At 40.6% G+C, this 11,967-nt stretch overlaps 1 protein-coding gene across 1 annotated transcript; it reads right to left on the bottom strand.

Moving 5' to 3' along the window:
* Positions 1 to 10,408: 10,408 nt before the first annotated feature.
* LOC112817641 (large ribosomal subunit protein eL31-like) lies at positions 10,409 to 10,786 on the bottom strand. Its single transcript, XM_073890180.1, has one exon. The coding sequence runs from the start codon at positions 10,784 to 10,786 to the stop codon at positions 10,409 to 10,411; it is 378 nt and encodes a 125-aa protein (XP_073746281.1).
* Positions 10,787 to 11,967: the final 1,181 nt, after the last annotated feature.

Here is an 11,967-nt window from a genome sequence, read left to right on the forward strand (position 1 = left end):
CCATTCTGACGGGTGTGAGGTGGTATCTCATCGAGGTTTTGATTTGGATTTCCCTGATGCCGAGCGATGTTGAGCACTTTTTCATGTGCCTGTTGGCCATTTGGATGTTTTCTTTGGAAAAATGTCTGTTCATGTCTTCTGCCCATTTCTTGATCGAATTATTTGTTCTTTGGGTGTTGAGTTTGATAAGTTCTTTATAGATTTTGGATACTAGGCCTTTATCTGATATGTCATTTGCAAATATTTTCTCCCATTCTGTCGATTGTGTTTTGGTTTTGTGGACTGTTTCTTTGCTGTGCAAAAGCTTTTTATCTTGATGAAATCCCAATAGTTCATTTTTGCCCTTACTTCCCTTGCCTTTGGCGAAGTTTCTAGGAAGAAGTTGCTGTGGCTTAAGTCGAAGAGGTTGCTGCCTGTGTTCTCCTTTAGGATTTCGATGGACTCCTGTCTCACATTTAGGTCTTTCAACCATTTGGAGTCTATTTTTGTGTGTGGTATAAGGAAATGGTGCAGTTTCATTCTTCTGCATGTGGCTGTCCAATTTTCCCAACACCATTTGTTCAAGAGACTGTTTTTTTTCCATTGGACATACTTTCCTGCTTTGTCAAAGATTAGTTGACCATAGAGTTGAGGGTCCATTTCTGGGCTCTCGATTCTGTTCCATTGATCTATGTGTCTGTTTTTGTGCCAGTACCATACTGTCTTGATGATGACAGCTTTGTAATAGAGCTGGAAGTCCGGAATTGTGATGCCGCCAGCTTTGCTTTTCTTTTTCAACATTCCTCTGGCTATTCGGGGTCTCTTCTGGTTCCATACAAATTTTAGGATTATTTGTTCCATTTCTTTGAAAAAGGTGGATGGTATTTTGATGGGGATTGCATTGAATGTGTAGATTGCTCTAGGTAGCATTGACATCTTCACAATGTTTGTTCTTCCAATCCATGAGCATGGAACGTTTTTCCATTTCTTTGTGTCTTCCTCAATTTCTTTCATGAGTATTTTATACTTTTGTGAGTACAGATCCTTTGCCTCTTTGGTTAGATTTATTCCTAGGTATCTTATGGTTTTGGGTTCAATTGTAAATGGGATTGACTCCTTAATTTGTCTCTCTTCTGTCTTGTTGTTGGTGTATAGGAATGCCACTGATTTCTGGGCATTGATTTTATATCCTGCCACTTTACTGAATTCCTGTATGAGTTCTAGCAGTTTTGGTGTGGAGTCTTTTGGGTTTTCCAATAAAGTATTGTATCATCTGCAAAGAGTGAGTGTTTGACTTCCTCTTTGCTGATTTGGATGCCTTTGATTTCTTTTTGTTGTCTGATTGCTGTGGCTAGGACTTCTAATACTATGTTGAATAGCAGTGGTGAGAGTGGACATCCCTGCCACGTTCCTGACCTTAGGGGAAAAGCTCTCAGCTTTTCTGTATGATATTTGCTGTAGGTTTTTCATAGATGGCTTTTATGATATTGAGGTATGTACCCTCTATCCCTATACTCTGAAGAGTTTTGATCAAGAAAGGATGTTGTACTTTGTCAAATGCTTTTTCTACATCTATTGAGAGGATCATATGATTCGTGTTCTTTCTTTTGTTAATGTATTGTATCACGTTGATTGATTTGCGGATGTTGAACCAGTCTTGCAGCCCAGGGATAAATCCCACTTGGTCATGGTGAATAATCCTTTTGATGTACTGTTGGATCTTACTGGCTAGTATTTTGGTGAGAATTTTTGCGTCCATTTTCATCAAGGATATTGGTCTGTAATTCTCCTTTTTGATGGGGTCTTTGTCTGTTTTGGGGATCAAGGTAATGGTGGCCTCATAAAATGAGTTTGGAAGTTTTCCTTCCATTTCTATTTTTTGGAACAGTTTCAGGAGAATAGGTATTAATTCTTCTTTAAATGTTTGGTAGAATTCCTCTGGGAAGCCATCTGGCCGTGGGCTTTTGTTTGTTGGGAGATTTTTGATGACTGCTTCAATTTCCTTAGTGGTTATAGGTCTGTTCAGGTTTTCTATTTTTTCCTGCTTCAATATTGGTAGTTGATACATCTCTAGGAATGCATCCATTTCTTCCAGGTTATCTAATTTGCTGGCATAGAGTTGCTCATAATAAGTTCTTATAATTGTTTGTATTTCTTTGGTGTTGGTTGTGATCTTTCCTCTTTCATTCATGAGTTTGTTGATTTGGGTCATTTCTCTTTTCTTTTTGATAAGTCTGGCCGGGGGTTTATCAATCTTGTGAATTCTTTCAAAGAACCAGCTCCTAGTTTCGTTGATCTGTTCTACTGTTCTTTTGGTTTCTAGTTCATTGATTTCTGCTCTGGTCTTTATTATTTCTCTTCTCCTGCTGGGTTTAGGCTTTATTTGCTGTTCTTTCTCTAGCTCCTTTAGATGTACGGTTAGGTTGTGTATTTGAGACCTTTCTCGTTTCTTGAGAAAGGCTTGTATTGCTACATACTTTCCTCTTAGGACTGCCTTTGCTGCATCCCAAAGATTTTGAACAGTTGTGTTTTCATTTTCATTGGTTTCCATGAATTTTTTAAATTCTTCTTTAATTTCCTGGTTGACCCATTCATTCTTTAGTAGGATGCTCTTTAGCCTCCATGTATTTGAGTTCTTTCCGACTTTCCTCTTGTGATTGAGTTCTAGTTTCAAAGCATTGTGGTCTGAAAATAGGCAGGGAATAATCCCAATCTTTTGGTACCGGTTGAGACCTGATTTGTGACCTAGGATATGATCTATTCTAGAGAATGTTCCATGGGCACTAGAGAAGAATGTGTATTCCGTTGCTTTGGGATGGAATGTTTTGAATATTTCTGTGAAGTCCATTTGGTCCAGTGTGTCATTTAAAGTCCTTATTTCCTTGTTGATCTTTTGCTTAGATGATCTGTCCATTTCAGTCAGGGGGTTGTTAAAGTCCCCCCCTATTATTGTATTGTTGTCAATGTGTTTCTTTGCCTTTGTTAACAATTGCCTTATATAATTGGCTGCTCCCATATTCGGGGCATAGATATTTACAATTGTTAAATCTTCTTGTTGGATAGACCCGTTAAGTAGGATATAGTGTCCTTCCTCATCTCTTATTACAGTCTTTGGTTTAAAATCTAATTTGTCTGATAGAAGGATTGCCACCCCAGCTTTCTTTTGGTGTCCATTAGCATGGTAAATGGTTTTCCACCCCCTCACTTTCAATCTGGGGGTGTCTTTGGGTCTAAAATGAGTCTCTTGCAGACAGCATATGGATGGGTCTTGTTTTTGAATCCAATCTGATAGCCTGTGTCTTTTGATTGGGGCATTTAGCCCATTTACATTCAGGGTAACTATTGAAAGATATGAATTTAGTGCCATTGTATTGCCTCTAAGGTGACTGTTACTGTATATTGTCTGTGTTCCTTTCTGGTCTATGCTGCTTTTAGGCTCTCTCTTTGCTTAGAGGACCCCTTTCAATATTTCTTGGAGGGCTGGTTTCGTGTTTGCAAATTCCTTTAGTTTTTGTTTGTCCTGGAAGCTTTTTATCTCTCCTTCTATTTTCAATGACAGCCTAGCTGGATATAGTATTCTTGGCTGCATATTTTTCTCGTTTAGTGCTCTGAAGATATCATGCCAGTCCTTTCTGGCCTGCCAGGTCTCTGTGGATAGGTCTGTTGCAATCTAATGTTTCTACCATTGTAGGTTACATATCTCTTCTCCCGAGGTGCTTTCAAGATTTCCTCTTTGTCTCTGAGACTCGTAAGTTTTACTATTAGATGTTGGGGTGTTGACCTATTTTTATTGATTTTGAGAGTGGTTCTCTGTCCCTCCTGGATTTTGATGCCTGTTTCCTTCCCCACATTAGGGAAGTTCTCTGCTATAATTTGCTCCAATATACCTTCTGCCCCCCTCTTTCTTTCTTCTTCTTCTGGGATCTCAATTATTCTAATGTTTCTTCTTATTGTATCACTTATCTCTCAAATCCTGCCCTTGTGATCCAGTAGCTGTTTCTCTCTTTTTCTCAGCTTCTTTATTTTCCATCATTTGGTCTTCTATATCACTAATTCTCTCTTCTGCCTCATTTATCTTAGCAGTTAGTGCCCCCATTTTTATTGCACTTCATGAATAGCCTTTTTGATTTCGACTTGGTTAGATTTTAGTTCTTTTATTTCTCCAGAATGGGTTTCTCTAATAACTTCCACGCTTTTTTCAAGCCCAGCTAGTATCTTTAAAGTCATGATTCTGAACTCTAGGTCCGACATCATACTAACGTCTGTATTGAGTAGGTCCCTGGCAGCTGGTACTACCTCTTGTTCTTTTTGTTGAGGTGATTTTTTCCATCTTGTCATTTTGTCCAGAGGAGAATAGATGAATGAGAGAACAAAATGCTAACAGGTTAACAACGTCCCCAGCAAATATACTCTAAAGAAATCTGAAAAGACCTGAAATCAGGGGAAAAGAAAAGGATAGAAAGAAAAAAGAAAGAGAAAAAAAGAAAAAAGATAAAAACAAACAACAGAACAAAACAAAAAACCCCAGAATATATCAAATATGATAAGGCTAGTGCATAGATCAGTGCCACACACTAGATTTTGGGTGTATTTTGGTCTGTCAGAAGAAAGTGCCTCCTAAAATTCTAAAGAAAGAAAGACTTATATATGTACAAAATGAGTGTTGGTACGATGAAGGGATGGAATGTGAATGTAAAGATGAAAAGTATGGAAATTTTTAAAAAAGAAATTGATAAGGTGCTTGAAAAAAGAAAGAAGAGGATTAAAAAGAAAGAAAGAAAGAAAGAAAGAAAGAAAGAAAGAAAGAAGGAAAGAAAGAAAGAAAAGGGGAGAGAATGTGACCAGGCAGGAGACTAGAACAAAGCCACACACTAGAGATTTAGGGTATATTTTGATATGTTAGAAGAAACTGTGTCTCAAAATTTTAAAGAGAGAACAACTTATATATATATTTCAAAAATAAGGGTAACTACAATGAAGGGATAGAATATGACTCTAAAAATGAAAAATAAAAATGTTTCTTTTTTAAAAAGGATTGATAAGATATTGGTTGAAAAAGGGAAAAAGAAAAATAAAAAAAAACAGTTAAAAAAATTAACTTTGAAAGACTAATGAATCATGGTAAAAAAGCCATGAATTCTATGTGCAGCATTCCCCTAGCGCTGGAGTTCTCCCATTCTCCTTGATCGGTAAACTTGGCCTTGGCTGGCTGTTCGTGCTGATCTTCTGGGGGAGGGGCCTGTTGCTGTGGTTTCCAAATATCTTTGCCTGAGGTGGAATTGCCCCGCCCTTGTTGGTCCGGGCTAAGTAATCAGCTCGGGGTTTGCTCTCGGGAGCTTTTGTTCCCTGCAAGCTTTCCGTACAGTGTTGGAGGACGAGAGTGAAAATGGCAGCCTCCCAATCTCTGCCCAGAGGAGCCGAGAACTCGGGGTCCCGCTCCTCAGTGCGCCCTCAGAGAAAAGCAGTCACTCCCGTGTCCCCGGTCTCCGGCCGCACTCCGTGCTCACCCGGCCTGTGACCGAGAGCTTGTATCTCTGACACCCGACCCCGTGTGGAGTCTCCAAACCCAGTAGATCCCTGCAGTGCGCTCTCTCGCCACTCCTCCCGGGGGAGGAAGGGGAGTCTCCCCGGCTCTGCCGCTTGTTGGGTCCCTGCTGGAGGCGCAGTGGCCTGACTGGGCTGCGGATCACGGTTTATGGCAACCCTGAGCTGAGAGCCCGCGCCTCGGCTCCGTCTCTGCAGCCGGCTTCCCCACTCCGATCCCTTGGAGCTCTGCCGCACTCAGGCACCCCTGGTCTTTCTTGACCCCGAGCGTCCTGAGACCACACTGTCCCGGGTCGATTCCACCCCCTGCTTAGCCACTGCAGCGACGTCCCTCAGCCGAGCCGACTTCTAAAAGTTCCGATTTTGTGCTCCGCGGCTCTATCACTTGCCAGAAGTGGCCGGCAGAGGCCTCCTCCCCCGCCGTCTCTCCTCCCGAATATCGCCTCGGATTCACTTCTCCGCACGTCCTACCTTCCAGAAAGTGGTCGCTTTTCTGTTCAGAGTTGTTGCTATCCTTTCCTTTGATCTCCTGTTGAGTTTGTAGGTGTTCAGAATGGTTTGATCCCTATCCAGCTGAATTCCTGAGACCCGAGGAAATCCAGGTCTCCTACTCCTCCGCCATCTTGCTCCGCCCCCTGAGATTCAATCTTTTTTGCATGTGGCTGGAGATCCTCAATATTATTGCTTTATAACAGTATTTTTCAATCTTTTTCATTATTTTCTCCTCACAAGAAGCCATTTTAGAGATTTTTCCTAATTGTCCCTCTATGAACTTTAATACCACAGATATACTATCTATGTGTCTATCATTATATCTACCTATCTCTCTCTCTATCTCTATATTGTTTGTATATCTGTATATTTTTTATTTCCCCCAAGTGAATTTTGCCCCTGGGGGGGGTAAAATATTGCTCTCACTGAAGATGCATGCTTTATAGTGTTCCACTTATTTACCCAATTTGTTAGTAATGGATATTTGGGTAGTTTCTGTTTTTTTTTTTTTCTTTGAGATTATGAGCCATGGAACTATGTACACCTAGTATATGCCTTTTAATAAACATATGTACACATTTCTATTGGGTATACACTTATAAGTGAAAGTGCTGGATAATAGAGAATATATATGTATAACTTCAGTAGTCATTGCCAAACTATATTCCAAAGGGTTGTGTCACTTTTTACCCTTCCATCAGCAGTCCCTAAGGGTTCCAAATCCAAGACAACACTTGATATATTTTTTTTCATTTTAGCCACTCCAGTGCATGTGTTGTATCATTGGTTTTATAAAGGGCACAGCATCCCATAGAATAGACGGACAGTAATTTTTTAAGTCATTTCCCTGATGATTGGACATTCCTTTTTTTTTTTTTTTTTTTTGCCAAGGCAAATAACCTTGCTATTTGACATGAACAACCTGTACATTCCTCTTCAGGCACAAGGTTGAGCCTTTTTTGGAGAAATTCCTACAGGTGGAATTACTGGTTTAAAGGGCATAAGGTGTCAAAAATCTGCTAAATTTTGGCTGCTAATTTGCTTTCTCAAAAGGCTCTAGCAATTTGTTTTCCATCTCAAAGAATATATAAGCATGTGCCCATATCCCTAAATCATTAAGAATATAAGATATTCCTATAAGTTCCAGTTTCCTCTTGTAAGAAATGAAGACCTACCTTTTAGGACTGCTCAGAGATTCAGAGATAGCTCATATGTAAAACACCCAGCAATGTTCCTTCTTGGCATATAGAAGGATGCTATGTTTTCTTCTTTTCCATCAACCCCTCTTCTCTTCCTGGTCCTCCTCCTTCTTCACTTAATTTATTCAACAAATATTTATCGGGTATTGTATCTGACCCTGGGCCAACGTTGGTAAATAAAACTCAGTAGTCTTTGTCTTTGTGAAGATTACAATCTTATCTCCATTGTTACAATAGCATCCACAGGTCTCATCCCTGGCACTGTAATAAATATTAATTACAGAATATGTCCCAATCATGAGCTTTCTGTGCAGGGGTAGGGCTTGGGCGCTGTCTAAAGCATGCAGGGAAGCATCCCCTCCCATGTTTCTTCACAATGACCCAGGTAGGTTTGGCCATTCCAAAAGTGGACAGGACAACACACCTGGGAGTACATGGAATCATCTGCAGAGGTGACCTGGAAGACGTCACCTTGTTCTGTGATGGTGTAAAAAGCACACATTGTTCGTTGGAAGAGAAATAAAAGCCAGAGAAAGACCTAATCAAACAGGACCCAATGTCCCATCCTCATCTCAGACCAAATATTTTAGCTAAACTATACTTCTGCCACCTTCTGTCTTCTTGAAATCTCATTCTTTCATAGGGTCTAGTCAGCAAAGAAGACTGAATCTTAGGGGAAAGAATTGAGAATGTGGATGTTTGCAATGATGTGCTCGAAAGTGTCTAACAACAGGCTTGCTCTAAACAAACAAGTAAGCAAGCAAGCAAAGAAACAACACAAAGCAAAAAAGTCCTGATTTTCAGTGTTGGTCAGTTTTCATCGTGTAAATATTCCCATGGTGGCTGATTTCAAGTTATCAACACAGCATCACTGAATGTAGAGTTATGAAAAGCTGGTTTCAGTACACCACTGAGTGTCTTAGAGAGACTCCCTGAGAGGGTCCAGTTCCCAAATTTCCATTGACTGATGAATGGATAAAGAAGTTGTGATATAAGAACACTCATGAAAGAAATTGAAGAAGACACAAAAAGATGGACAAACATTCCATGCTCATGATTCAGAGGAATAAACATTGTTAAAATGTCTATGCTACCCAAAGCAATCTATACCTTCAACACCATCCCGATCAAAATTCCAATGACATTTTTCAAAGTGCCGGAACAAACAATCCTAAAATTTACATGGAATCAGAAAAGGCCCCGAATCACCAAGGAAATGTTGAAAAAGAAAAACAAAGCTGGGAGCATCACGTTGCCTGATTTCAAGCTATATTACAAAACAGTGATCACTGAGACAGCATGGTACTGGCACAAAACAGACACATAGACCAATGGAACGGAATAGAGAGCCCAGATATGGACCCTCAACTCTATGGTCAACTAATCTTTGACAAAGCAGGAAAAAATATGCAATGGAAAAAAGACAGTCTCTTCAATAAATGGTGCTGGGAAAATTGGACAGCCACATGCAGAAGAATGAAACTCAACCATTCTCTAACACTATATGCAAAGATAAACTCAAAATGGATGAAAGACCTCAATGTGAAACAGGAATCCATCAAAATCCTAGAGGAGAACATAGGCAGTAACCTCTTTGACATCGGACACAGCAACTTCTTTCAAGATACATCTCCAAAGGCTAGAGAAACAAAGGCAAAAATGAACTTTTGGAACTTCATCGAGATAAAAAGCTTCTGCACAGCAAAGGAAACAGTCAACAAAACAAAGAGGCGACCCACAGAATGGGAGAAGATATTTGCAAATGACACGACAGACAAAGGGCTGGTATCCAAGATCTATAAAGAACTTCTCAAACTCAACACCCAAAAAACACATAATCAATTCAAAAAATGGGCAGAAGATATGAACAGACACTTCTCCAAAGAAGACATACAAATGGCTAACAGACACATGAAAAAATGTTCATCATCATTAACCATCAGGGAAATTCAAATCAAAATCACATTGAGATACCACCTTATACCAGTTAGAGTGGCAAAAATTGACAAGGCAAGAAACAACAAATGTTGGAGAGGTTGTGGAGAAAGGGGAACACTGTTGGTGGGAATGCAAGTTGGTACAGCCACTTTGGAAAACAGTGTGGAGTTGCCTCACAAAATTAAAAATAGAGCTACCCTATGAGCCAGCAATTGCACTCCTGGGTATTTACCCCAAAGACACAGATGTAGTGAAAAGAAAGGCCATATACACCCCAATGATCATAGCAGCAATGTCCGCAATAGCCAAACTGTGGAAAGAGCCGAGATGCCCTTCATCAGATGAATGGATAAAGAAGATGTGGTCCATATATACAATGGAATATTACTCAGCCATCAGAAAGGATGAGTACCCAACTTTTGCATCAACATGGATGGGACTGGAGGAGATTATGCTAAGTGAAATAAGTCAAGCAGAGAAAGTCAATTATCATATGGTTTCACTTATTTGTGGAACATAAGGTATAGCATGGAGGACATTAGGAGAAGGAAGGGAAAAATGAAGAGGGGGAAATCGGAGGGGGAGACGAACTATGGACTCCGAGAAACAAACAGGGTTTTAGAGGGGAGGGGTGTGTGGAGATGGGTTAGCCTGGTGATGGGTATTAAGGAGGGCACGTATTGCATGGAGCACTGGGTGTTATACGAAAACAATGAATCATGGATCACTACATCAAAAACTAATGATGTATTGTATGGTGACTAACATAACATAATAAAATAAAATTAAGTAAAACAAAGAAGTTGTGGTATACATATACAACAGAATATTACTCAGCCATCAAAAAAAATGAAATCTTGCCATTTGCAATGACATGGATGGAGCTAGAGTGTATTATGCTAAAGGAAATAAGTCAGCCAGAGAAAGAAAAATACCATATGATTTCACCCATATGTGGGTTTAAAAAACAAAACAGATGAACATAGGAGAAGGAGAAAAAAGTGAGAGAGGGAAGCAAGCCATAAGAGACTCTTAATGATAGAGAATAAACAGGATTCCTGGAGGGGAGGTGGGTGGGGGATGGGCTAAAAGGGTGATGGACATTAAGGAGGGCACTTGTGATGAGCACTGGGTGTTGTATGTAAGTGATGAATCACTAAATTCTGCTCCTGAAACCAGTATTCCACTATATGTTAACTAACTAGAATTTACTTATTTATTTTTTTGGTTTTATACCTTTATTTGACAATCAGCGATTAGTTCTCATCTACATTAACTGTCTGTAGATTTTTGAGAGTGCTGACAGGTTCATAGGTAACCAGTGTGTAGAGCTTGTTTGGTGAATCTTCATCCTCGTTACGTTTTCTGGACAACTGCACATGGATACGGTATGGAACATTCTTTATTCCTTTGGTCCAGACAGCTTTGTTGAGCTTGGTGTCAATGTGCACATCTGGAGTTCCCATCTCCTTCATGGCAAATTTCCAGATCACTTTGAGTGCCCTAGGGACACGCTTCTTGAAACTCTCTCCATGGATGCGCTTGTGAATGTTGATGGTGTATTCTCTGGTCACTACCTCGTTGATGGCAGAATGGCCCTTCTTCTTCTTGCCACCCTTCTTCATGGGAGTCATTCGGCCAGGCCCTGTTTGGAAAGAAAGCTTAATAACTAGAATTTAAATAAAAAATTGAAGAAGGAAAAAAAGGAGGATCCAGCTCATATGGCCAGAATTGAAAAGGATATTTCCTGAGGCACCCCTTCCTCATGGAAGCAGGTAGATCCAGTCCTGGGGGTGGGTCCATGTTTGGACCTGTCACTCAGAGTTAGGTAGGTGCATAAGAAGGGAGAGATGGATGGATGAATGCTCTGGGATGTCCAGTTGTTTTCTGAAATGAGGAGTGGCAGAGATGGTTCCTCATCAATTCCTCTTCAGTACACCAATGACAAGACTTAAGAAGGTCCTGGCTTCTCTGATGAGATATATATTTACACAGTGTCAGGGTGTGAAAGAAGGATGTGTTACTATGGGCCTTAGGAACTCAGAGTTAATTAATCAGCTAGTTAAATTAATTATATTAATCAGAGTTATCCAACAATTAGTTATCCAGAAGAAAACAACCTCGTGTAAAGACTCCATGAAGGGATGCATGCCTAGAGGTTATAGGGTTGCATGTTGGCTTCCCAGAGGAGCTGGCATTTCATCCAAGACCTGAGGAATGAACATGTGCTTTCTAAGGTGGGCATATGGGAGAAGCAGCCCAGGCAGAGGGAACCCAGCATGGGCAATAGCGGAGGTGAAGGAGAGGACTTGGTGGCTTCAAGGTACCATGCCTGCTCCCATGTGGCTGGAGAATCAACTGTAAAGGATGGTGGTGCTGAGAAGTGAGTCCAGGTGGTAAGTCCAGAGAGGGATGGGATAATGAATGGGCTTGAATTCACTCTAGGGAGTCTGGATTTTGTTGGGTTATGGGGAGACTGATCATCCTTGTTTGATCAGGACTTATGGGTTTTCTGGGATGTGGGGATTTTATTTTATTTTATTTTTTTAAGATTTTATTTATTTATTTGACAGAGAGAGACAAAGTGAGAGAAGGAACACAAGCAGGGTGAGTGGGAGAGGGAGAAGCAGCCTTCCCGCTGAGCAGGGCTCGATTCCAGGACCCCGGGACCACGACCCGAGCCGAAGGCAGATGCGCAATGACTGAGGCACCCAGGTGCCCCTGATGTGAGGATTTTAGTACTAAAAAACTTGTGAAATGAGTTGGTCCCCTATCAGAGAGGGAGCCATTGAGGAATTCTCAGCTGGGGAGTGAT

The sequence above is a fragment of the Callorhinus ursinus genome, unplaced genomic scaffold (genome assembly GCF_003265705.2).
Source record: "Callorhinus ursinus isolate GAN/ISIS: 27379988/994484 unplaced genomic scaffold, GSC_fseal_2.0 scaffold131, whole genome shotgun sequence".
NCBI lineage: Eukaryota > Metazoa > Chordata > Mammalia > Carnivora > Otariidae > Callorhinus > Callorhinus ursinus.

Coding starts and splice junctions, on each gene's coding strand:
- LOC112817641 (XM_073890180.1), bottom strand. CDS start 10,786: ATGACTCCCATGAAGAAGGGTGGCAAGAAGAAGAAGGGCCATTCTGCC.